Source organism: Cavia porcellus, unplaced genomic scaffold (genome assembly GCF_034190915.1).
Source record: "Cavia porcellus strain 051 isolate PalLab524CR breed Dunkin Hartley unplaced genomic scaffold, mCavPor4.1 scaffold_12, whole genome shotgun sequence".
Taxonomy (NCBI): Eukaryota; Metazoa; Chordata; class Mammalia; order Rodentia; family Caviidae; genus Cavia; species Cavia porcellus.
In genome coordinates, this window is record NW_026947495.1 from 15,342,527 (window position 1) to 15,369,971 (window position 27,445).

Here is a 27,445-nt window from a genome sequence, read left to right on the forward strand (position 1 = left end):
GATGAAAACAGGATCCCTGAAAGTGTGAGGATACATCTTCTGCCCCAAAGAAGCTTTGTCATCTAGAAGAAGAGGACTCACACAAATAACCCTGATTTCAGTTCCTGCTCCTTCTCTCTTGGTCTGACAGAATGAACCCTGTGGCTAGTGGAGAAGCAAGAGTCTCTAGTGGGCCTGCTCATTGTCACCATTTTCTACCAGAGTGGGAGGGAGCCTTGGTCTGCCCTCTGCAGCAGGCGTTCAGACCCTGCCTGTGGAGCTGTTGATGGAAGTTTGTTTCAAGTTCTTTCCTGGGATTTCATATTCCTATCTGGTTTCTGATGGTATTTCCTTGCCTGCCCCTGCCACACACATACAACATTCTCCCCTTTGCAGCTCCCTTTTTAGAGGATTAGTAAAATCAAAGTGAATTTCAGACTTTCCTGTCTCTGCTCCAGCTTCTTTCTTCTTCAAATGTACCAGGATGTCCTTATTGAGATAAACATGCCAGCCTAGCTTTCTGGTAGCGTGCTCCTAGGTTGGAAAGTGATTCCTCTCTGTATATATTGGTTACACTTTAGGTTCTATTTTTTGGGGGAAGAAAAGAAATGAATGGTGCCAACAGGCAGAAGTAGAGCTGGGCATACTGGCACATGTGTATAATCTCAGTGTTCACGAGATTGAGGCAGGAGAATCACTGTGAATTCAAGGCCAGCCTGGCTACATAGTGAGACACTGTCTTTTTTTAAAAAACCAGCAAAAGTAGTACTATGGGGGCTGGGGATTTAGCTCAGCGGCATAAGCACCTGCCTTGCAAGCAGGCGGTCGTGAGTTCGATCCCTGGTACCGATAAAAACGAAAAAGACAAAAAAAAAAGTACTCTGCTAGCCCCTACTTTCCTCCTGTTATGCCACTTCCATTGTTACACTGTGAAAAATGCCAGCATTTCCAGTGAAGCTCTAAATGTTTACATACCCAGTAGCCTTACAAAAGCATTTTTAATTTTGTAAACATAGAAGGAGGACTAGTCCTTTGCATAATTGGTACATGTTGACTGGACTGAGGGAGATACCTTTATCCCATCCTCATATTTGGATAAAGGAAGAAATGTAGAAACTTTGAAGAAAAATAGTCCTTTATTAAGATAATTAATTAGGACAGCATGATTTGTATTTTTATACCTTTCTATTCAGACTGCCTATGACTTAAGTTAAAATTAGAAGGTAGAAGTACCAAATGGATAAGAAATAGTTTAGATAATGAGGAAAATATTTTGTCTTCTGATCTATGAACATAGAATAATTTTCCATTAAGTCATCTTTCATTACTCTCAATAGTGTTGGATAGTTTTTAGAGTACATGTTTTACCGCCCTTGTGTTTTTGTTAAGTATTTTATTTTTCTTGATGCCATTGTTAAATTGTTTTCTCATTTTCATTTTTGTATTGTTCATTGCTGATATATAGTAAATACTGGTTTTTATATCCTTCAATTTGAGTGAACTCATTGCTTCTAATTTGCTAATGAATTCTTTAACATTTTCTGCCTACAAGATCAAGTCATCTATAAATAGAGTTAGTTTTAGTTTTATCTAGGCTGTGCACTTTTTGGTGGGGGGGGTGTGGCAGTGGTGATAATGGCCGTTGAGCCCAGGGCCTTTACATATCCCCAGCTACCTCCTCTCTCTACCCCCTTTAAAAAAATCATTTTGAGATAAGGTCTTGCTAAATTACTTAGGCTGGGTTTGAACTTGTGATCCTTTTGCCTCAGCTTCCCAGAACATTGGTGTTACAGGTGTGTGCCACCATACCCAGCTCAGACTTTTCTTTCTTTTTTTGATCTGGTTGCCCTACCTAGAACCTCTAATCAATGTTGAATAGAGAGAGTGAACATCTTGCCTTGTTTCTAATCAGGAAGAGAAATGTTTGGGTGGTATGTTTTTTATTGATGATCTTTATTAAATTGAGGTAGTTCCCTTCTAAGCCCTGTTTGTTGTGTTTTTAACATGAGAGGGTTTTGTATATTGGCATGGTGGTTATACAGTGTTTAGAAAGTGTGTTGATTATGTTTGGGATATATTGAATTAATTGTTATATACTGAACCAACATTACATTCCTGAGATAAATTTCCCTTGCCATGAAAATCCTGTTTATATGTTTCTGGATTTGGTTTGTTAATTGTATTTAGGAAAAACAAAGTGGTTTTTCCTTCTATTCTCACACTACAGCAATTGGCGTGCAACACTTTTCTTACCACAAAACATGTGGTGATTTCTCCCCATCAGCTCAGCAGTGCTGCAGCAGCCAGTTTCATGTTCCCTGATCCAGTTCACTTCGGATGTTTACTACCTGGAGACCATGTCATGTCTCCCACAGTTGAGGGCTCAGTCCACAGGACAGGTCCTGCTTCAGTCCCAGTCATGGGCCTGGGCCTCTGAACTTTGAACTGGCCAGCTATACATCAGAGTTCCCATGGCCCTCTCCTCAGGTTAGATGGCTCATAGAACTCAAAGAAACATTATACTTCACATTTCCTGGCTTATTGCAAAGGACATTGTAAAAGGTTCAAATATGTAGCCAAATGAAGAGGTACACAGGGCAAGGCCTGGAGCTTCTCTCCCCTAGAGACTTGGAGGTCTGCCACCCTCCTTGTATGTCCTTGAGTTCTTGTTCATCTTTCTGCAAGCTTCCCCATGTCTGCTATCCAAGAAGGTCCCCAAATTCTGTCTTTTGAAATTTTCATGGAGATTTTAAGATACAGTCAAGATTGAAGCAAGGGCAACTGTGTGGAGATGTGGTAAGATGAAGTGGTGTGGTCTAGTGCTAGTAGGCTGAGTGGCAAAGCTCAGGGAGGCCCAAATGTTCAGATGCGTTTTGGCCTCACTGGATAGTGCGTCTTTCTCGTGGCCTCAGAGCAAAATGCCTTCTGAAACAAGGCTCTTAATGATCGGACGGGCAAGGTATGTAGAAGAATTTCTTTATGACCAATTTGAAACAGAAAGACAGGAAGATTGGAGTACATTTTTACTTTCTAGTATCTGTCTTGGCAAAGAGAAATTCTAGTTTCTGTGGCCTGGCTTGTGAAGCACAAAGAGCAGGTGGAATGAGGGCAGGAGAAGGAGAGAGAGAGAAAAGAAGAAGAGGGGAGAAAGGGGAGTAGGCAGAGGAGGCTCATTGGCTGGCTGTGCTTTCTGAGACTCTAGCATTCCAGCGTTATTCTACATGCTCAGGAAATAGCAAGGATTTTTGAAGTAATGAGCCAAGAACCTTGGACACAAACATGATATCATAGTAGTCTTGATTTTGTATTTTTATAAGTATGCCTATATTTATAAAAGATGCTAATGATTCCCTGTTTAAAAGTAAGCAGTTTTCTTAAGTAACCAAACATTTGTTAGAATTACACAAAATAATACATAAAAAGCACATACTTAACCGACCACCATCTGTGAATAGTGTTCTGGGTCGGTAGTAATTTGATATTATGACTCACACCATAGGACCTTGAGTTAAACACACTTGAATTTGAATCCTGGCTTCATCTGTCTTCCTGTTACCTGTGTCATTTGGGGCACATTATGTCTGGGGATTTAGCTCAGCGGCATAAGCGCCTGCCTTGCAAGTAGGCAGTCGTGAATTCGATCCCTGGTACCGATAAAAACAAAAAAGACCAAAAAAAGAATGAAGTGACAATAGTATATCAGTCTTACGATTTTCAGGAGAATTTTATGAGAATGTGAAAAATCAAACATGGTCTGGTACACAGTTACCTAGTCCTTGTTACTATTACGCATATTCGCTATGGTAGTATTAAAATAGAAAAATAATGAACTGGAGCTGCTAATAGGTAGTTGATTATATTACGTGTGAACAGTATAACAAAAGTAGCCTTTAAAATGGATAGAATAATACAGAAAAATATTTACTAACCATTATTGGTGGGCAAAAGAATGTAGTTTTGTGAATGTGTGCATAAAGTTGATGTTTAGAGTGTGTTGAAGTCTGCAACAGTCCCCAGTGTAGTGATGTGAGAGATGGTGAGACAGTTAGGTCCTTGGGGGAGGTGTCAGTGGGCTGAATTTGATTCTCTGAGTGAATAGTTCCCTCCAGAGTGCTATTATAAATAGACTGGCCCCTTATGGTCACTTAGACACACTTTCACCTTGATGCCATTTATCATGCTAAGATGCAGCTAAGGTGGTCACCAGTTTGAGGCCACTGACGGTGGGCTTTGAAGCCTTGCAAACGGAAAGCTGCATAGACCTGTTTCTTAACAAAAGTACCCAGCCTCACATAGTTTATTATGGTAGTGGAAAGCAGGTTAATAGATATCTGAAGAAACCTGTGTCTTCTTAAGAGTTAGTAAGAACTTCTCTGAGAGATATATGAAGAAAAGTTTCCACTTATGCACAAATTTGGCTTTTTTTCATGTAGACTGACAGAACTAAATGTTTGGATGCTTATTGTGTGTTGATCCAGGCTATGTTCTAGATGTTAGAGCTACTAAGAATATAAAGTGATCTCTATCCCAGGGAAGAAAAATAGCAGAAATCTGTGGACTGCTAATTCCAGCATGAGATAGAGTAAACGGTACATGTATAACATGTAGTACAGAAAAGGGCACAGCCAGTTCTTTATGGGAAGAGCCAGACAGGATCTCAGTGGAGCTAGTAACAACAGTAGGCTGTGTTTTCCAGAACATACAAGGATGCACTGGGCAGAAAATACAAGACTTGCGAATGGCAGAAACAGCCTTTGCAAAGGCCTGAAGCTGTATAATATCAAGCAAGAAGGAATCTTGGGGTATTTGTGAAAAGCAGCCAAGCTTTGCACTTATTATCTTGGCGTTGTGCATCCTCCTCTTAGGAATGCTAATTATATCCTAGTTATTAGAGGGCCTCACTGCTTTCTCCCTTGAAGGAGAATTTCAGTAGCAAGGAGTGGGTGAATCTGAACGCCTGTCAGGAATATCATGAGCCTCTCCCAAGTGCCCTTACGGAGAGAAGCAGAGAAGGAGCCTCCCCCTTGGAAGGCTTGGCTTGTGGTGCAGGGACTGGCCCTCCTGCAGTTGGCAGTGAGCAGGTAAGTTTTAGTTTCTGGAATGTTTCATGGGAACTTACAGACAAATGTTTAAATTTCCCAAATAAATGGTATGTCTTAGACCTTGTAATTCCAAGTTCATTCAGGCTTGAAGTCTGATGACATCTTTGCCACCCCCCATACTGAAACCTATCGGTAGTTTCTCTCCCCAGCCTGTCTTGATTAAAGTCCCATTCTGAGGCAGCTGGTCTCTGGAGGGGCATCTGAAGGGACTTGAGCATCTTACACAGCAGAAGTTGCTGAAGCGGCTGGTTCTGATCCCCTGGGCCAACCCTAGCCCATTCTCCAGGCGCTCCTCAGTGTCCAGACTACAGTAGTAGACTCAGTCAGCTCCCCAAGTCTGCCGGTTTGCTTTTTAACTCCATACCTTTTTACCTCCATGACCTCCATGTAATCTGCCTTTTTGTTTTACCAAGGATTCTCTCTGCTGGGTTTTAAAACTTCTTTTGTATCTTTAGTTCTTTGAGGTAAGCTATTTGGCTACTATTTTTTTCTTTCACTAATTTAATTAATGGGATTGCCAAGAGTGGGGTGATTGCAGGTTGGATAGAAATTCTAGTGTCATTGTGTAGAAACTTGATGAGTCATTTTTAGGTATCTTGTCACAATTGTACATAAGAAGTATTGGCACTTAAATTTTTTTTTTCAATCAAAGGAAGTGATGGTGACTAGGAACTGAAGGTTCTAAAGAGCTCATGGCAGATTTTTGTTTCCTGATGATCAAATAAATGAAGTGGTGGTGGAAGATAGTCCTCCTGGTGGTGATTAAAGGCAGAATTATTGGAGTGGGGGGTGGAGAATCAGGGAGAACTTATGTTTTACAAATTTTTTTCTGTGTATAACATTTATTGTAGTTTTATGTGATAAAACTTAAAGTAGTGTAATAGGATAGGCTTGCATAGTTAAAACTATACATTTTCAGTCTTTGCCTTCTTGCTCTACAAAGAAAAGTTATATACTAAAGTATATCTACTTAGCTGAAAAGCCTAAGAAAACAGGGATGATATAGCTAGTAAGTTCCACATGCATTGCTATGATGGAGACATACTGAGCTATGTTAGAATCTGGGAGCATGAGATTCCACATCCATGGAGGATGAACACAATGGAGGTTATGGTTTTAAAATTTGAAAATGTGTGGTAACTTACTCTTTGAATTAGACTACATTTCCCAGATTTTCTTAGACACTCCCAAAGTAAACCAAATTAAAAGGGGACTGAATTATCAGAAAGGTACCTAGTTTCAGTTAACCTAGAAATTCCCTTACACAGAATAGGTCATTCTTTAATGGGCAAATAAATGGACCTGGGCAAAGTGGGTGCACATTTAGTGATCAGGCTTTTGATTGTCACTGCTTATTAATATCACTTTGCTTAACTCCTGTGTTCCCCTTCTTACCATCCCTATAATTAGTTCCTTCTGATCTGCTTAGAAAATCAGATAAATATGTTTGTTACATTTGTTTCCAAAGGATAAATAAAGAGACCTACACTTCACACTGGCTGCTCAATGGCCCATTTCTCCTTCCATTGTTCCTTGATAGTCATTTCCATTCAGATATGGGCTATGAGTGGTCTGCCTTCTTGGTGGAGTTTGATTAATGTGATGTCTCCAGTCTTGGGGAAAGCTTCCAAAACTGTAGTCTTTTTGAGGGCAGAAACAGAAGAACTCCTATTTTCTTCACTCCAACTCCCCTGTAGTTCCTTCCATCTAGTATAGTAACATAAATATCCAGTTTGTGATTTCTCTGACCACCAAGTTAGCTGGAACATAAGAATAAATGAAAAGCCAACATTTACATGCTCTGTTTTAGCTTTAAATAGTTATATTTTTAGAGAAATGAAAATATAAGGAGATAAAGTATGAGACAAAAGCCAGAGATTTAGCTCAGTGGCGTAAGCACCTGCCTGGCAAGAGTGAGGTCATGAATTCGATCTCTAGTACCAAAAAAAAAAAAAGTATGAGACAAAAGTCTTGTGTTTATCCACATAGTATCTCTGCTGCTCATTTCTTTGTGTAAATCCTTGTTTACAATTAGTATCATTTTTCTTTTGCTTAAAGATTTTCCTATACTTTTTTGAAGCTTAGGTCTGCTGTAACAAATTCTTTGAGTAATTATTATTTTGCTTTTATTCTCAAAATGTAACTTTCCTGGATATAGACTATTATTAGGTTAATACATTTTTTCATTTTTTAAAAATGTCATTCCATTGTCTTTTGGCTTGAAAGATTTCTGATGAAGCCTGTCATTCTGTGTTTGTGATGTGTCTTCTTTTTTTGCTGTGGCTACTTTTCACTGGTTTTGAGCAATTTGATGATAATGTACCTCAATATGATTTTCATTGTGTGTATAGATGTTTGGTGTTTTACCTTCTTGGAGACACGGGTTCATGTATTCAATTTCGAAAGGGTTGGACTATCATTTCTAACCATCTTTCTTGTACCTACTCTTCCCCCTCCTGGCTGGAAGCATGGTTGTGTGTGTGTATGTGAGAGAGAGAGAGAGAGAGAGAGAGAAAGAGAGAGAGAGACTGGATAGTATTAACCTACAGTGAGACGGTAAGATTTTATTTATTTATTTTTATCAACCTGTTTGATTGATACACTTAATATTAGACAAGTTCTGTTGCTGTACAGATCTGTCCAGTCCCTGTGAGATCTGACTTTTAAGCTCAGATAGAACACATTCAGTGTACTCTTGACCCTAGAAAGGCCTGTCCTCACTGAAAACATTTCACTGTGGCTGATTGAAGCCTGAACATCTGCAGACTTTGTTTAAACACTGTAAATTGCTGTTTTTTGGTTTTTGGTTTTTGTTTTGTTTGCTCTGCTTTGTGAAAGTTTACTTACATATGTAAGGTCTACAAACTTAGCACATTTTTTTAAGTTCTCTTAATGTATAAACTCGTATTTTGCTAGAACTATGTTCTGTCATATGTGGCCGTCTCTGCCTCCCTGAACCTGTTCTTCATTTTTTCAACTTGGAAGGTTACCAAGTTTAACTTGGGTTCCTCTTATGCTTGGGAAAAGTTGGACAGCTGTAGAAATTGCCATGTTTATACATCTCCTTTCAGGGTTGCAGTTCTGCAGTGCCTGTTATCAAATATCTGAAAGTAGCTGTGATACACACACACACAATAGCTGATTTTCTAGACACTTACTGGAAGCATTTAAGTCTGTTGCTTGCTGCGCTGTCATTGCTGCAAACAGAAATCTCAAAAATTCCGTTAAAATTAGTCTGTTGACAATAATTCTTTAGTCACTGAATACAATTCTAAATGGCATGCTTCTGTGGCATGTTAGAGGACTAAGCCAGGCCTAATTAACATTAATTTTTGAGTGAAGTACAGTAGTGTCCCCTTACTCGTTTTTTACTCTTCCAACAGATTGAAACTGTTCCTGCGATAAGCAGAATAATGATTATGGTTAGTTAATATGGTGGCATACAAGGCTCAGGTGCTCATGGAGCACTTCAGAGTACAGGCAGACAGACTGAGATCAGATCTTGTCATTGCTAATGCTGGCGTGCTCAACTGAGTGACCTCTCCTTTTTCTCATACTTGTCCTTTACACTGGATCTCAATTTTACTATTGGGGAGGACCAGGTAAATGGGCTGTGCAGTTTATGATTCACTTTCTGAATCCCCACGGAACTGTGCTGGTAGGACACTGCACGCATGTACCAGCAAGAAACTGAAGTGTAGGTTAAATGAAGCATGTTGAAGCGTGTTTAACAATCTGGGAATTTTTTAAAGCACTTTGCATAAACATGTGTTTGTAAGGATGTGTCTCCCTCTCCCTCCCATATTGAATAAGCAATATAATTTGAAATACATTGTTGGTGAACTGTAGGGACCAGCAGGACCATGAATAAACACAAGATTAGGCTTTTGGTAATATAGGTAAGAAGCAAGCAGATCAAGAAAAACAGTGCTATTCGTTATCCATTGTAGGTTAATATTTCTCACCTGTTAATAATGATCTAACCCCTCTTTAGAAATTATTAATATTGCCTGCTACAGATGTAATTTTGTTTTTTTTTTTTAATAATGTTAGGTTTATTTAGCCTCTAGAATGACTCATACTTGGTACATAAGACCTTGTAATTTGGTACATAAGCAGGATGATAGCTTTAATTTTATATCACTAATAATTAATAATAATTTATAATTGTTGATTATTATGAGTTCAAAAGTACTTTTTGAAACTTTTAAATGCATCTTGAATAATGTACTAATTGGATTCATTGTTGTTTAGAAAATTTAAAAGTTAATGAGTTTATTTAAAAAATGTTCAATTTCACTAAAGGAGAAATGTAACAAAACTATATTTAAAATTGAATTTAAATTGGCTGGAGTTTAAGCATGATAATTTAACTCAGTGGTGGTAAGGGTGTGGCACATTGGTCACTGAATTTCCAGGAAAAATTTACCTCGTAGATAACTTTGGCAGTAAGTATTAGATACTTTTGACTCAGGAGTATTGCTTCCAGTGGTCTCTTTCTTAAAACTTACTTATTTATTTGGTACCAGGAATTGAACTGAGGATCTTGCATTTGCCAGGCAGGTGTTTGTGCTGCTAAGCTATATCCTTGGCTTTCTTAAAACTTTGAAATTCAAACAAAAATAAAATACATTTAGAAAGGTGATTATTTTAGGGTTATTTCTAATGATTGGCTATCAGAAACATGCCAGATATCTAACAATGAGTGTTTCAGTTTTGACATTTTCTAATTATGAAGTACCTTAAAATGGTGTTTATAAAAATATTTGATCACAAAGGAAAGATGATATTTGAAGCAAGTGGTATTATAAAATGACACATAGGCTCAGGTATTATTTAAAAATGCATGAAACCACAGTCAGAAATATTTTTGAAATATTTGAATGGGAGGACATTTTAGATATGAAAGAGCAAGCATGATTTGTAGCTGCATTATGGATTTGATCTGAGGCTTCCAGACCCTGGTCAGATGCCTCAGATTCTAAAAGAGCAGACCAACTGTTTGTCTCAAAGTCCAGTGGTTATTTTATATATATGTGAGAAAAGTTTTCTTTGTACCTCCTGTTTATCTCTCTAATAACTTCTGTGCTTACTGTTCAGATAAAAATTTTGATGATGAAGACTCTGTGGATGGTAACAGACCTTCTTCTGCCAGTTCCACATCATCCAAGGCCCCAGCAAGCTCCCGGAGAAAGATTGGGATGGGGACCACCCGCCGGCTTGGATCTTCCACTCTTGGGTCCAAGTCTTCAGGTAAGCCCAAGCCCTGTGTGGTATTCTGGAGCCAGGTCTGTGTGGGACCTGCCTACAGTGTCCCTCAGAAGTGAATTAGCCCCTGAACATAGCATATTGGTACGTGGTGTCTTTAATTGAGTTGGTATTCTCCACTGAGGCTGATAAATAGGTGGGATGTAAGACTGAGAACTGTGTGGAACTTTGCTACATTTTGATGAAGCAGAGCATATAGGAGAAAGAAGCTAACACAGAGAAAAGCATAGCTCTGAAACAAAGAGTCAAACTGCACACTGATGGTGTTACTTCGTCATCTTGATCTTGCCTGCCTGAAACCACCATAGAGCCTTTTAGCCAATATCTATTGATCAAGACCGAGAATACCAAATGTCAGTTTGTTTCACATCTTCAAAATATATTTTGTTCTTGTAAGTAGCATGTTTTCTTGCAAGACCAGCATGGGTATTAAATTCAACAAATGATAGTAATTTAGGTGTCCAAAGCTTTGAAAGTTGATTTGCAAAGATATTTTGTATAAGTCTCATCTCCAGTTTAGTCAGTCTGACTTACTGTTATATAAATTTCTCATTTTACTATCAGATTTTAAACATGCATGCAGATTCCCTATTTACCTGTTAAATAGTTGTGTGGTCACTGCTTTTACAACAGTGTTCAGTATGGGCCCTGGGCTTTTGAGCTGGTTAGTGCTCAGGGCTGGGGGAAGGTGGGTGAGAATCTAGCAAGCCAAAAAACCACTGGAGGCAAATGAGCTGAGTGAAGTTTACACAGAGCACTACCATTCTCTGGAGTGCCTCCTGATAGTCTCCCTTAGATTTTAGATTCTGGTTCTTCCCTAGATTCCAAGCTAGCCCTGGAACATCGGCATATCGCCTAGTCAGCAAGATGCCAGGTGCTCTTCCACCTGTGCCTCTGTCAGCTGAGAGCTGAGCTCCTGGCAGTGTTTTACCGCAGAGCAAGCAAAAACATTGTTTTTTGCCTCTTACGTTGGCTGTTTTTCTTCTCAGTTCTTCCTCACTTTTGGGGTGTACTTTTAAAAACTTTTTTTTGTTTGTTTTTTGTTTTGAGCATAAAATTAACCATTTTAAAGGGACTATTTTCAGTATTTCATCTACCTTATAGTATGCATCAGAACTGTTCCTTTTAATGACTGGATAATCTTTCTAACCTTCCTTCCTTGATCAGCCTTTAAGAAATACCATTTCCCAAATAGGCTTAGAGAATTTCTGCATGATCAGAACCCGTTTTCGTTCCCCCTTTCAGAGAATTTTTGCTGGGCCACTTGTGCAGAGATACTGGCCCTATCTGCCCATTAGCCCTGTGCTCACCCTTTTTCTTGTGGTATTTAATACCATAGTCATGACTCCCTGAGTGTCTCTAGTTTGTCAGATCCCTTGGCCTTGAGAACATGGCTAGCCTTTGAGTCCTTTCCATGTGTGGGTACATATGTGAATGCGGGTGCAGTTCTGATGGAGAAGAAGGAAGTGCTCAGAACCTGCCTGCTCAGTGGGTTTCAGTGTTTATGCTGAAATAAATCCGAGGACGTATAGCACCACATTAGAGTGTATGGATGTTGTACATTTATAGTTAGTGAAGTGTGAGTAGTCTTTGTCAAGAGCTATGCCACCACCTAAAATTGTCTTTAAAGTCCTTTTCTGTCTAGGATGTCCATTGGACCCCAAACACCAAATAGATCTCTTTTAAGATACTTTTAGAAAAGCAGTCAGGTTTGCAAGTGTAAATCATTAGTTGGGACTTCAAGGATACCCATAGATGCCACTTTGAAAGCTGTCATTCTGAGGAACAAATCTGATAAAATGTCACTTGATTTTCATGCGTAGAGTACATATTAGCAAAAAGGTGTAACTTTAAATGACAGAATTCACTTTTAAGTATACAAAGCATCTTAGAATAGTTTTGTAGAGGAAAGTTGCCACTGATGCTTCAATCAAAATTAATAGCTATAAGTTTAAGGAAATGGAACTGCTTTGAAACAGATACGAAATGTGATAGAAAAATACAGTGAATATTTAAATTTCCTCCCCCAAAATACAACAAAAGACACATTGTTGATCCCTCTCTGAATATTCTCTCTTACTTAAAAATACTTACCCTATCATTCTTGCCACTTTCTAAAACAATTATGAAGTCCTCTTCCATGTCTTCTTGCACTGCATGACTGCTCAGTGTCCTGAATCAATTCAAAATGTTTATTTTTCATGATCATTTTAACTTTGTAGAAGAGCCAGAAGTCACTGCAAGTTTTTTATTTAACAGAAATTGCCATAACCATTTGATCATCAAGGAGTAATCATAATGTGCAATGAATTTTTTATTTATTTGGTTTTTGTTGTTGTTAGTGTTGATGTTGCTGTTGTTTTTGTACCAGGAACTGAACTCGGGCTCTTGTACTGTGCCTCTGAGCTATAGCCCCAGCCCTGAATGTTTAAATTAAAAGATTTATTACAGTGAAAGACACACTGCCTTTATCCACTCACAATATTTCAAATATTGTGACCATACTTACCTCATCATTTTTGTCAGCATGCCTTTTACTATAATAAGGTTTTAAAATTTAAACATTAAATAACCTCTTGTATAAAGTTGGGATTAAACTGAAATTCTTTAGACCTTGTTTGAATGTTTCTTGAATTTATATGCTGAATTCCCAGTGGCATAATCTAATCCCTTTAAAAATTAAATTTTCTGTTACATGTTTATTTGGAGTCTGTATTAATATAATAGATGTCACCTAACTCCTTGAGAACTCAAAATCTGCATTAGAAAGTAGTCTTAAGTGACCTTGAACTCATATACATATAGCATTGCAGAATTACTGTACTCCATCTTGATATTAAATCAGTAGTGTTTGTCAGTGAAATATATTAAAAGTTCTAAATCTTCCAAAATGTAATTTTAGGTATTTGTATTCAGACTTCATGATGTATATCTTAATACATTTTTATACATTGTGTTTTTAACATTAATATATTTTGTAGCTGCAAAAGAAGGTGCAGGCGCTGTTGATGAAGAGGACTTTATTAAAGCATTTGATGATGTACCGATGGTGCAGGTGAGACTATTGGAGTCTACGAGTAGGACAAAAACATTCTTCAAATGTCATTTTTAAAACATAGCTACATTAGCTTATATTACTACAGTGAAATACCTGTGGCAACTAACTTTATAGAGAGAAATAACTATATGTAAATATGTATAGCTTACCTTTGGGAGGGTCCAAGTCGTAAGCAAGGCTTGGGAAGGGCAGCCCCTTGACTGTGTTACCTCATGTGCATAATGGCTGGCAATAATGGCAAAAAACAACTGGTCACCTGTTTTATGGTGAGCAGTGAGAGTAAGAACATGTTATGCAGAGCAAGGGACTAGGCTTGGGATTTTGTAACAATTCTGTCCTGAAAACAACTTGAGGGTACACTCCAGTGACCGAGTGGCCTCTCACTGTGCCCTGCATCCTAGAGGTTCCACCTTCTTCCAATAGCACCACCATGGGAACCAGCCTTCAATACATAGGGGGGGACACCTTGCCAAACCACAGCACTGCTGTATGCAGAAAACCTGTACTGGGTTTGATAAACCACCAAAATTACAAGAGTCCGATGTACAGATCAGAAAATATCAAAACCTTTTAAATGACTAAAATGAAGAGCAAAAGTTGAAGCTCAAGGTGATCTTTAGTAAGAACAGGAAAGAAATTGATTGCTCTTGTATTGTGTTGGTCAGGTCGCAAAAAAAGAAAGATGATTAAGTTATATAAAAGAATAAAGAAACATTTTTAAGGAATTTTTCTTAAAAAACACAATTTGAAGGATTCTGTTATCTGAGAAACTGTAGAGAACATTGTAATAAAAGGCCTAGTTTTTGCATCTTAACTATAAAGCAAGATTATGTAGAAAAGTTTTGAATACAGTCATATATTTTTGGGCTGCTCTGTGCCTTAGTATCTGTTTTTGTTGTTTGGGGCCAGTACTTTTCTCAGCCTCTGTTAACTGTGTGCTGGATCCTCTAGCACTCACTGTTATATACAGCCTTGCTCCCTTCAGCACCATATGTGCATCAGTCAGCTAGCAGGCACTGTGGGCTCAGGGCCTCTCTTCAGTATTTGCCAGTACCTTCCATTCCCTCACAGCGTGCATCAGGATGCGGGGATATAAGGAAATAAGTTTCAAAGTGTCTAAAATTACAGGTGTAATGTAATGTTATGAACAATTCGACGGTTAGTAAATGACTTACGTATCATTGTTTCCCTGAAGGCTTGTTTCTCTTTGGTACATGAAATCGTCCATTACATTTAGAGTAAAGCTGGGTTTGAGGTAAAATTACTCTTACATGACAGCAGATCTAGTGGTTGCACATTTACAATGAGAAAAAAGGTCATTTTAAGATAAACCTGCTCAATATTTTCTCATAGGTTCTTAAAAGTGGAATAATTTCTTTTTACTATACTTTTATGTTCTGGGAGGGCATTCTAGATAGTAATTAAGAAATTGTCTTTATTTTGAAAATTACATTGTTTTGATTGTACATTAATTTTTCTTACAGATTTATTCAAGCCGAGACCTTGAAGAATCCATAAACAAAATTAGGGAAATACTATCTGATGACAAGCACGACTGGGAGCAGAGAGTAAATGCTGTAAGCCATTGACTTTGTGTGATTACATTTTCATTAGATTTGAGTACTCCAAATATTTTATGCAACTGAGCTCTAATGAGTTTTAAGTAGTAGGTATTTTAAATGCAAATTACCATTTTTGTACTTTATCTTTTTAGTAGAGTACCTTACTTATATGTGTATTTCTCAAACATGCCAACTTACCAATTTTCATAGCCCTGTTGTCCTCACAAAGACCATCTCGAGGCCTGGCTGGTGCTGGCCTCTATCCCAGCTGTAGTAAAGATTTCATTCTGTGACTATCAGGAAAGTGGCTTGTTAGCGGCATTTTCAGTATATATTCCTCAGTATTCTTTTAATTCTTCATATCAGGTGCCTAGAAAGTACTATCCCCTCTGTTTTTAGAAGCAAATAAAGGAAAATGTGTGAGCTAAACACTAAAACAATGAGGGTGTCTTAGCTGAGGAAAGCTATTTTATACTAACTGGTCAATGAGCTAAAAAGTAGTAAAAATCACTATTGTGTTCTGCTTCCAATTCAAATTAGCCAGTTCATAGTGTTGCAGTAAAGGACAATGTAGAAATACTGAAGGAATAAAAATTTATTAAGTTCAGTTGGAGTGGGATGTGGGAGCCAGGGAGCATAGGGAAGAGTCTTCTCATAATCCAAAATGAATTTTAGTTACCATTCGTATTATAGAACCTGGAAATATCTAAAATATTTCCAGTTTAATAAAGCACATTTTATAGGAACTATAATACATTTATCACAGACATATCATTTTAAAATTTACTTTATCTTAGTTATGATATGTAGATTTGTTTGGTATACTAGAAAGATGGGTAGGTAATATGTAATGTACTGAATTCTCTTGGAAAAACTATTTCTGTATCAGTAGAACCATAATGTTGATCTCATATTTTTTGACTTCTGTTGTTTTTATAGTCTGTGTTAAGAATTGTCTTGTATATCTTGACTTATCTTTATTCCATTAGCTAAAAAAGATTAGATCTTTACTTTTGGCTGGTGCAGCTGACTATGATAACTTCTTTCAACATTTGCGTCTTTTGGACGGAGCCTTTAAACTCTCTGCAAAGGATCTGCGGTCTCAGGTAGTGCGGGAGACATGTATCACGTTGGGGTAAGGACCTCTCAGAAGCCTCTGTCTTAAACTTGAAGCAGTTATTAATATTAAATATGGTAAAAAGAAATACAGAGTTCTGCTTCTCAGATTTTTCATTGACTTTTGCTGACAGGATGCTATCTGATTTTCAGAATCTTTGTTTCTAGAACACTGTGCCTATAAGATTATAAAGCCAGGTATTAGAGTAATGTTTAATCCTAGCTATCCCAACTAATGTCAGAGACAACAGCAGCCAACAGAAAGCAGTACAACTATTTAAAGTTTTGGGACAGGCAGATGTTAAGCAGAAACATTTTATGTTAAAAACAAAAAGGGACACAGAGGGGTTTCTTTTTGGAGGGGTGGAGTTGTTAGTAGGGTTTAGCCCAGGCCTTGTGCAAGCGGTCTGCCTCTGAGCTACATCTCTCTCCCATTTTATTACTTTATTTTGAGACAGGGTCCCACTAAGTCACCCATGCTGACCTCAAATTTGTGATCCTCCTGCCACAGCCTCTTGAGCAGCTAGAATTACAGGAATACGCTACCCCACTTGACAGTTTTTCATGTTTACTACTAGTATTATGATATTTTGGGGAGAATTAGGGTTTTTTTTCTCTATTTTGGGACTTAGTTGGACATGATTAAGAAAAAATTCTTGAGCTAGTATCTACTTGCCAAGCTACCTACATGCACATTTTAAAATTATTTTTATGGGGCTGGGGATTTAGCTCAGTGGCATAAGCACCTGCCTTGCAAGCAGGCGGTTGTGAGTTCAATCCCTGGTACTGATAAAAATGAAAAAGACAAAAAAAAATATTTTTATGCTAAATACTTCAAAGAATCAACAACTGGGAATCTCATCTTATTAAAAAGCTTTTGCAAATCAAAGAAAATCACCAGCAGAGTAAAAAGACAACACACACAATGGGAAAAAATTTTAGCTCAGTGTCCCTCAGACAAAGTACTTACATCTAGAACATACCAAAGAACTGAAAAAATCAACCCCCACCATATTCAAAGACCCTGTCCAAAAATCAGCATCTGAAATGAATACACACTTCTCAGATGAAGAAATACAAATGGTAACTAAAGATAATGGAAAATGTTCCAACATTATTGGTCATTCAAAAGATACAAATGAAAACAACACCGAGATTTCCATTTTATGATAGAAAAAATGGCTATCATCAAGAAATCAAATGCTGGGTGGGCTGTGGGGAAAAAAGGAACCCTCTTCTACTGTGGGTGGGGAGTGTAGGTAGATGGAACCACTATGGAAATCAGTAAGGAGATCCCTCAGAAAAGCTAAGATTAGAGGGACCATTTGACCCAGCTATTCCTTTTCTTGATACCTTTCCAGAAGAATTAAAAACATTATACCATAGTGGTATATGTGTACCTATGTTGATGGCAGCACAATTTGTAATAGCTAAATCTTGGAAACAAGATTAACACAAGGAATGAATAAAAAATATGTGGTCTTTTTTTTTTACAATGGCATACTACTCAGCCATAAAGAAGGATGAACTGGAGACTTATTGGTAAATGGATGCAACTTGAGACCACACTCATAAATGAAATAAATCATATGTATAAGCATCGTATTGTCTCCCGGATATGAGAAACTAAAAGAATAAATAAGGTGCAAAATATACAATAGATATTGTGAAAGGGGAAGAAATTGTTCAAAAGGAAAAAGGAACTAGGATGGGGGGAAAGGGAAAGGAAGGAAAGAAGGGAAAAGAAAACAAATGCAGGTTAGTTTTACTACTAGTGTCTCTTAGTTCATGGAAAAAGGTTTGTGCTAATATCGATTGTAGAAATTTTTATGCCCATGTCTTGTATTTATAAGTAACTACTTTAAAGCTAACAATACGCAGTTATGTATTAACTATTGTTATTCTTTTTATTTTGTTATGAAGTTTTACTTTTTTCCATAAAATAAAAAATAATTATCACAAAGATCTTCCCATGTGTGGAAACTAAATTTTGTGTTGTGTTAAAATGCCATCTGCAGAGAGCATTAAATTACCAGCTCAACATGTGTTAACATAAAATTATTTTCAAAAGTATTTTACTTTAGTCCTTTACCTGTTGATATTTTTTATGAGGGTTGTCAGATGTTAAGAGGTTTATATGCATCAATGTTTATGGCAAATATAGCTACAAACCTGTATTCATTTCTTACTGTAGGCATTTGTCATCGGTTCTGGGGAATAAGTTTGACCACGGAGCTGAAGCCATTATGCCAACTATCTTTAATTTAATTCCAAATAGTGCCAAAATTATGGCCACTTCTGGTGTTGTAGCTATTAGGTTAATCATTCGGGTAAGTATGTTAAAGAGCAACATGTAAAATATGCATTTGGTCAGTATTGGTGGTGGATACGTAGTAGAGACATTTCTCATTAAACTATCATAGGAATCGTGACTTGCATCTAATATTGACTTCCCTAACTGTAGAACACTGAGCTTTCCACCATCTACAGTGTAAACTGTGAATGTGTGATACACTGATACACTGTCACTGAGGCGGTTGATGCACCCCACTTCGGTTTTAAATATCTGAATAGCCAAACCTGAACCTAGGCATATTCTGTTATCTCCTTGATACCACTTTGTAATTCCGGTTTTTTCATGTTATTTATTGTGCTTATGGTTTTACTACTGACTTAAAACTTTTAAAATTAATTACACATAAGCAAAGAAACGGGAATATCTCTTCAGTCCAGTTTGTAGCCAGTGATGGCAGACCTTTTAATGATAGAAACAGTCCCGTGTGGCACACATGCATAGGTTCACCACCGCTGTTCTGTCACTTAACTATCCAACTAACGTGTATACAGAATTTCAGTAAATCCCACATGTTCACCAAGGCTTAACTCCAAAGTTTCCCATGTCACCCCACATTTTCCCCAGAGGAAATTCTTAAAACTTGGGGGCTTGATGGAGGCTAACTTAAACCTGTTCAGAATGTTCTTTGTTATTATGGGTTATTTTGTGCTATTTTTAGTTCTTGTTTTGTTTATTCCACCTATTTCAAGTATTAAATGCATTTGTACATTTTCATTGAAATAGTGTCAGCATACACTATTTCAGTGGCTCCTTTCAACCTGCTGAGACAATTTAGATTTTACATACCTTTGCTTTTTAGACCAATGTATCTATTTCATGTTGTGTCTTTGCTCTGTAAAAAAATGTGATGGCCTTTGACATTAGGAAATTCCAAAACACTTTAATCCTGGTTACTAAGGAAGTAGTTCTCTTAGTTGTGATTTGTTCTGTTTTTATATTTGCAGCTGTTCACCTATGTTTTGTTCTTCTCCACAGCACACACACATCCCTAGGTTAATACCTGTCATAACAAGCAACTGTACCTCTAAGTCTGTCGCAGTTAGAAGGTAAATTTTTAAAGTACTACCTGATTATTTTTTAAATAAATCTAAATCTTCTTCTGTGGCTAAGATTTCATATTTGAAATGTTTAATGTTATTTAAGATCCTGCAATAAATGCTTTGAATTAAAAGTTCAAGATCTAAATATTTGGAGAATAGAAGTTGGGTGATCTCTAGCATGTGTGTGTGTGTATTTTGGGGGACTGGTGACAAAAGGAGGAGGGGAAAAGATCCCCATGCAGTCTTTCCTGAGACTCCCTCTATTTATGTTACTGCTCTGCTTCACTCTCTGAGCAAGTATGCATGGGAAAAAATACATACCACAAATACCAGTGGCTATAGTTACATACAAACGGGTGGAAAGAAGTGTATGTTTCTGCCATCTGATAGTAATTTTGGGACTCTGAATGCCAGTTCCAACCCCAGACATTTGCCTCTGCTGGGTAGATTTGAGAGGGTACTCAGAAGATACTACAGACAGTTACCACCTGGGTAACTGGTGAGGGCTTTGTTCCCAAGTCCTTGTCTTGTCATGTATCCTGGAGAGCCAACCTAGATGACGTGTGAAGAGTGAAGACTTTGTTCTCCGAGGTCAGATCGGCAGTTCTTTACAGTTGAGTCAGGTGTTAATATCTTGGGCCATCTCTCCAGCATAATGTAGTTTTGTAGATTTTCAGGGAATTCATAGTCAACACTAAGCCTATCTGTGGACCCAGTCAAGAGGCTTGTTGGGTAAATAAAGGCAAGTCTGAGCAGCAGCCTTTTGGCTTCATTCCTATAACTCTATGTTTAGACCCCAGCCTCCTGAAAAAGTCTTTCAATGTAAGGTTTAGAGCTAGCTTACCTTAAATGCCTATTGTTTGCTTCCTTTCCTGGAGTGTCAGCTTATTCCTGCTATCATCTGTGGGTAGGAAACCCTCCTAAACATGACGCGGGCCAGTGTTCGTCTATTTTTGTTAATTGACATGTACAAATTGTATATATTTATGGTGTACAAGATAATATGTTGATACAGGTACACATTGTAGAATGGCTGAATCAAATACTTAACATATGTATTACCTTACATGCTTGTTTTATGTGGTAAGAACATTTAAAAGCCATGTACAGCAATTTCACGTATGCAGTATATTGTTAACTGAGATTACCATGATGTACAGTAGGTTTTTTCCTAAATGAAAATTTATGTTGTTTGATCAGTGTCTCCTCATTTCCATAATCTCCAGCACCTGGTAGCCACTGTTCTCTCGCTTCTGAATTTTGACTTCCATGACTTTGAAATTAAAAACAATAACAAGTGATTTAAGAGTCAATAGTATTCTTTATAATATGGGTTAAGCATTTGTACAGGGTAGTGATTAAAACCAGATGATATGTTCCTAAGAAGCTTCATAGGTGAATTATAAACTCAGCTTCTTTTCAAAAGATGAGTAAGAGGGAATAGATGAGGAAAAGAGACAAGAAAAATTCAGGCTAAGAAATGTCGTGGGCAAGACAATGGAAGTAGAATCAACATGGTCTGGGTGAGAGCTAGGTAGGAATAGGAAAATGACAGTGAGGAAGTGATGTGGGTATAGTTGAGTGTCTTTTCCTTTGAGGACCATTGCTTTACCAGCTCTCACACTACCTTGCTAGCCTGTGGCTTGGTAGGATGACTCTCCTGGGTGCCTCTACAGCCCCCCCCCCCTTGCTCCTGGAGCCTGGTAACTACCTCTTGTCACTCTTGCTTCTCAGGCTGCACCCTAGATGTTATTGTATCTGTATCAAAGGGTTAAGGATGATTGAGGACTAATGGACTTAATTGTATGGATTATGAGCCAAATTGAGAGGATCATAGGAAAAAAAGTCTAGTTATTTCTTTATTGAAAGAATACCAGCTTTATTTTTCCTGGAGTGGGTTCCTAGGATTATTGTAATCTTCTTCCACAAAGATGGGAAGTCAGAAGAAGGAAATTGTTGAGAGGCAAGAAGCAAACTGGTGATGTAACCTACAGGAGGTGAGACCACAATCATTTCTTGTGGTACAAATCATAAGAGACTTTTTTTTTTGTACCAGGAATCGAACTCAGGACCTTGTGCTTGCCAGGCAGGCACTGTGCTGCCTAAGCTATATGCCCAGCCCTTATAATGTAAATCAGACTGAGAAAGATCACAAAAATGGGAAAGCTTCAAAGAGGATGTTGAAGGATTTATGGATAGAAAGCAGCCCAGTAGCTGTAAAGGAGTCATTTTAAGTGCTACTTGGATCTTAGCAGGAAAATGTGGAAAACACTTAATTTTCCAATGTGTTTCCTATTGCTTTTGTAGGGATTCTGTAAAATTAATAAAAGGAGCAATGCCCTGACTCAGTAGCATATGTTAATCTCTGTGCATGTGTATACTCTGTATTAATGTAGTATGAAGGTAATGATGATGATAGACCCTTTCAGTAATGTCACTTGTGAAACTCAGATCAGAGTGAACTCTGTCCTGACCTATTGTCCCTGTGGCCACCTCCTGTGCCTCCTCATTTTTGTCTGCTTTGGCTTTCAGTCATTTCTGATTTTTCTTTTTTTTTTTATTTAAAGAGAAAAAAGAAAGGACATAAAGCAGGAAAAGGGTACAAGTAATACAGAATATCAAGAAAAAAGAAATATACAGTAAGAAATCACTAGTTAATAGGTTACATATTGTCTTCTTAGAAACAGTTGTCCAAATTATAAAATTAAAGCATATAAAGTGGACATTCATACAGTGATATTGGAGACAGTTCCGTTCAATGATCCAGCAAAAGCTCAGTAATATGGTTTTCCATCCTACACACTCAAACATACCTGTGGTTATATCCCTTAGTTCACCTTCCTTTCCTCTCTTTTTTACAATAACAATTACACTTTTTGGGTTTTACTACTCCCACAGTTCTTATTACTTTTTTTTGAAGAGAATAAAACCAAACGTGACTGAGCAAAACAGAGTCAGTTAGAACAGAAGGATGGGCATAGTACATGATGCAAAAATAGAATACCAGATGATCAAAAGTGGTTACCATTGTGCCTTTTGCTATTTTTAAATTGAGTTTCCTATATCATCAGGTATAATAGAATTGATCAAAACAGTATGGAACAAGACCAATAAAACCTACCCTGGAGACCTTTCAGGACTTCAAAAAAAGATAATAGTCAAACCATAATGGACATCATAGTATATCTTATTGCCTTCAAAGTGGTTGCCTATACCCTTAAACTTGATACTATCAAACAAAACAGAATATAGTAAAATCAGACAGAACAAGATGGGGAAAGCAACACTGGGGCTCAAGTCAGGTTAATAGGAAAACAAAAAAGTTACTATAATATATCCTGCTATTTTTAATTTAGTTTTCCCTTAATTAAAAAAATGAGAAAAAATAGATTAATTTTAAAAAGGGGGAGGGAGATAGAGATAAAAGAGGACATTGTAACAGAACAACGCAGGTCAGAACCGAACAATTCAAGCATCATTGTGTTTCACCACCAGATAATCTAACATAATAGTAGTCGCCATAGTGCCTCTTTCCTGGAATTATTTGAGTATAACTTCATATGCTATAGCATCCAGCATATCAAGACAGTGTGAAGCCATTCAAGAGAATGAAAGAATTACAGGGTATTATGTTACACTTTGTCTTAATTATAAAAATTAAAACCATAATAAGAAGTAGTATAGAATCACGTAAGAAAAAAGCAGCTTCTTTATTTTTATTAATTACATATATATTGCTAAGCCATGTATTTCTTAATACTTTTCAGGCGCTGTTTTGAATTTTTAGATTTGCTTTTACAAGAGTGGCAGACACATTCACTAGAAAGGTAAGCATGTCTGTCTGATTTGATACCTTATCTGGATTAATTATTGAGATTGAATCCCCCAAAAGTGGCCCAGGCCACTTTGGATAAGAAATGAAAGAATCTAAGCATTTGTTTGCTTGACTGTGGTTGTTACTACTGGTGTGAGTCACATGACAGTTGCAGGACTTTTTAGTGAATGTCATTGATGGGGCTGGGGATTTAGCTCAGCAGCATAAGTGCCTCCAGTACCGATAAAAAGGAAAAAGACCAAAAAAAAAAAAAAAAAAGATTGAGCTAAATAAGTACAGGCTGACAAAAAGTCACCTGTAATTTAAAAGCTCAAAAGAGAGCAGGCCATGTGTTTCCTTAGGTGAGATTAGGATGGGGAAAGGTATTGGGTCTGGATAAGAAGTAAGGCCTGAAAGACTATTTGCATCCTTCAAGCTGCGGGTAGTTGACTGACATTGCTCCATGTTGCACATGGCTGTTCTGAAGTTGATTGACAAGCCTGTTTGCATCCACAGATAAGCTTCTGTTATGATTGTCATTGCTTTTTTCTTAAACATCTAGGCACATAACAGTATTAGCAGAAACAATAAAGAAGGGAATACATGATGCTGATTCCGAAGCAAGGATAGAAGCCAGAAAGTAAGCTTTTATTGGATATTACCTTGTTTAAATTATCTACTGTTACGTTCCACGTGCTTTGTATGGATTAAAACCCCATAAATTTATCTGAATATTTTATTAATATTTTAAATATGACCGCAGAGCCACTTCAAAATATTCCTCTAGTATTTTTTTTCCTTTAGAAGGTTGCTGAGTGATATTTGGTTGCATACTATGTTGATTTACCATGAAAAATCTTGGCCACAGAGGATTTTCTCCCATGGTCATATCTTTGCAAATAAGTGCAAGTAGGGGAATGGGGGGTTAGCTCATGTTCAGGATTGTCGCAGGAATGTGTACTGCTTTGGTCTCCCCATGAAAGTGGGCTTGTCATCAGAACTGAGCATGCTCCAGTCATGTGGCTATTGCCCCAGGATCTTCACTTCTGTGAGACTGATTGTAAATAACAGAAGCTTGATACTAAGAGTTACTCTCTTAGGGCTTGACTGTAGTGCTTATCTAGCATGTATGAGGCCCTGGGTTCCATCCCCTGCAGTACAAAAAGAAAAAAAAAAAAAAAAAAAAGACTTTCTTCTGCAGTGCGTAGATAACTACTGCCAGTTTTGTATTTCTTGTTGTCTTTTCCGCACTTCCTTAATTGACCAACTCTTATAATTGACATAGGTTAAAATCTTTGCTTTACTCACCTGAAATACTAGTTTTATTTAGGTTTTATTTGTACATCTTTATCTGATACTACTTTTTGACTGCCTGGCAGTTATGTTTCCCTTATTTATGGGTTTATTGTAACTCTGAAGTATTTACCTCAGTCTCATTTTGGACAGTTCCTACCAAAATAAGTGACTAAACACTTCAATAAATGGGTTTATTAATTATCTTGTCTAGTATGCTGTTTTTAATCCCTGTATTCCTCCAAGTTTTTTCCAGTTTTAAGTTAATATGAATTTCAAGTAGCTCTAAATTTTTGTTATAGTGATACTTAGGGAAATTTTAAATACTCAAATGAAGAAATGTAAAATTGCATTTATGAAAGCCTACTATTACTGATTTTATTCTGTGTTCTAAATGTAGTTCTGTTTTAGCTCTGCCTTCCCTTAGGCCCCTGGTCTGGCAAGTTAAGGTCATTTATTTCTGATTCTGTAAATGGGCTGAGGTTCAGAGAAGTGGCTTGTCCAATCTGAAAAAGCCAGTGTGCTGTGATACCTCCTTTGTTCATCCCTTCTCCTCATACCCTGTTCAAGACCAGCTGACCCTCAAAAATATGATGTTAGCCCTAGACCAAGAACTTGTGTTTCCCTAGGTGTTACTGGGGCTTCCACAGTCACTTCAGCAGAGAGGCAGAGCACTTGTACCACACCCTGGAGTCCTCATACCAGAAAGCCCTACAGTCCCACTTGAAGAACTCAGACAGCATCGTGTCTCTGCCGCAGTCTGACCGCTCATCTTCCAGCTCTCAAGAAAGTCTCAAGTAAGGAGTTTGCCTTTGATGGTCGCAGTGTGACAATGTGAGTTTAATGTTCCCTGCACGGAAGCGTGAAATCAGCTGTTTCTGTGTGAGTGTGCTTTTTAAAATTCCCCATCTGTAGTTGGATTCTAAAGTACTGGGTAGAAGGGTAAAAGATAGCCTTGGTCTCTGTTGTAAGTTGTTTTTTAAAATTTATGTACATCGTAGAAACCAGTGTTAAACTAATACAGTAAATTACAGAAACAGTTGTTTTATATGCATCTGTGAACTTTCCACAATGAATATAATTTTATGTACTGCAAACAGGTAATAATAAAAAAATTTTAAAAAGAAAAAATAGTAAATTACAGGAAAGGGTGAGTCTTCTGAGAGGATATCCGTGCAAACTCAGAGATGAGTTGAGGAGCCTGGGACTTGATGTTTTACCATCTTGACTTTGCATTTCTAGTTTCTGTCTCTAGTAGTTATTTTACTTAATGTTTGAGTTCCAAATGTAATCCTGAAGCTTTATCAGAAATAGGATTTGTGAGGTCCTGGCCCACAGTGTTTGAAAAATTCTGAAAACTCTGAAATAACTCTATTGTCACACTTTCCTGTTGTAATTTGTATTTATCTTACTGCTACTGGAGTGCATTTTTTATAATAAACATGTATATACCTTGCTTTTTAGTCGGCCACTCTCTGCCAAAAGAAGTCCTACTGGCAGTACCACGTCTAGAGGTAAGAGGAACAATGCAGGGAAGGGAGAGGGCACCTGTGTCCACCCAGAGACGGCTCAGTCCTGCAGATGCTGCAGACCATGCTCAGCACAGGACGTACCTGCCCGCTCTAGCCTCTGCTGTCTGCTCCCATTGTCAGGATGACTAAGGCCAGTGGAAATTCAGCTCTGTGACCTTTTCTGCCCGTCTCCCTCTGGCATGGTGCTGCTGCCATAAATAGTGCTGCTTTTCTCTCAGTTCACATAGCAGGAGAGTGATGTTTTGTGGACTCTCGTGATGTTCTGGCAAGCAGCAGTCTGATGCCCAGGTTCCTGGAAGGGGAGGGCGTCTGGCTGCCTGCACATTGGCACCACATCCTGAGAAGGCTGATAGGCAGTTCATAATGTTCCTTTTGTCATCTCCTCTCAAATACACAAAGTTAAGGGATTTGTGGGTGGGAGCATATAGTCAATTACGAGAAAACGAGTTAATAGGTAGTGTTGCAGTGTGGGCATCTGGTTGCTTTTGGCATTGCCTAAACTCCCCCTTCAGGGCAGGAAAAACTCCTGGTCAGTCCTGTGGACTCCAGCCCTTGGTACAACTTATACTTTTTCAAGAACAGCAAATCATCAGGTTTTACCAACGTATACTGAAAATTCTGCATAGTCTTTACTGATGTCCCCTCCTTCATCTCCAAAGCTTCTACAGTTAGCACCAAATCTGTGTCGACGACTGGGTCCCTCCAGCGATCTCGAAGTGATATTGACGTGAATGCAGCAGCCAGTGCCAAATCCAAAGTCTCGTCAACTTCAGGCGCCATGCCCTTCAGCTCTGCAGCAGCTCTCCCTCCGGGGTCTTATGCATCTTTAGGTAACTGAAAACACTCTACCTCCTCCCACCCCGCTGTCCAAAATGAAGCTGACCTGTGAGCAGCTTATAGAGCACCGAAATGGAGGGAAGTCTCGCTGTTCCAGGGCTGATACTGACAAGTAACTTTATATACTCAGTGCCAGCTATCCAACTTGCGCTGAGCGTTGCTTTTCCCTCGAGCTTCCTCATCTTTAGTGATGAGTGAGGCTGTGTGCTCACAGGCTCAGTGGCCCTGAGCATGCCCTCACCTAGTTCATCTCCTCCTCCCCTGCAAGCCCAGCAGATACCCATACCACAGCTGACCTCCTCACCTTCCTTAGCTCCCAGCACTGGTGGAAACAGGACAGAGGCTCTCAGGGAGAGACTTACCAGGTAGTCACTGCATTTAGTGTTTCTCAGAGTAGGGAGGTGACAGGAGGACTCTAAAGGGAAGGATGAACTCTTAACCAGTGTAACACATCATTACCTACCAGTAGTGTCCTCCTGTATCACCTG

At 38.1% G+C, this 27,445-nt stretch overlaps 1 protein-coding gene across 50 annotated transcripts in view; it reads left to right on the top strand.

Annotated features, from left to right (window-relative positions):
* The window catches only part of Clasp1 (cytoplasmic linker associated protein 1), a 233,682-nt gene that overhangs the window by 126,106 nt on the left and 80,131 nt on the right, over positions 1–27,445 (top strand). For all 50 annotated transcript variants that reach the window (XM_063258869.1, XM_063258879.1, XM_063258886.1 and 47 more), the window contains exons 9-19: positions 10,182–10,334; positions 13,331–13,404; positions 14,892–14,984; positions 15,959–16,104; positions 18,280–18,415; positions 19,417–19,487; positions 23,249–23,308; positions 23,858–23,935; positions 25,218–25,385; positions 26,053–26,102; positions 26,780–26,950. In XM_063258869.1, coding sequence (XP_063114939.1) covers positions 10,182–10,334; positions 13,331–13,404; positions 14,892–14,984; positions 15,959–16,104; positions 18,280–18,415; positions 19,417–19,487; positions 23,249–23,308; positions 23,858–23,935; positions 25,218–25,385; positions 26,053–26,102; positions 26,780–26,950 — 1,200 coding nt within the window. The remainder of the gene's footprint in view (positions 1–10,181; positions 10,335–13,330; positions 13,405–14,891; positions 14,985–15,958; positions 16,105–18,279; positions 18,416–19,416; positions 19,488–23,248; positions 23,309–23,857; positions 23,936–25,217; positions 25,386–26,052; positions 26,103–26,779; positions 26,951–27,445) is intronic.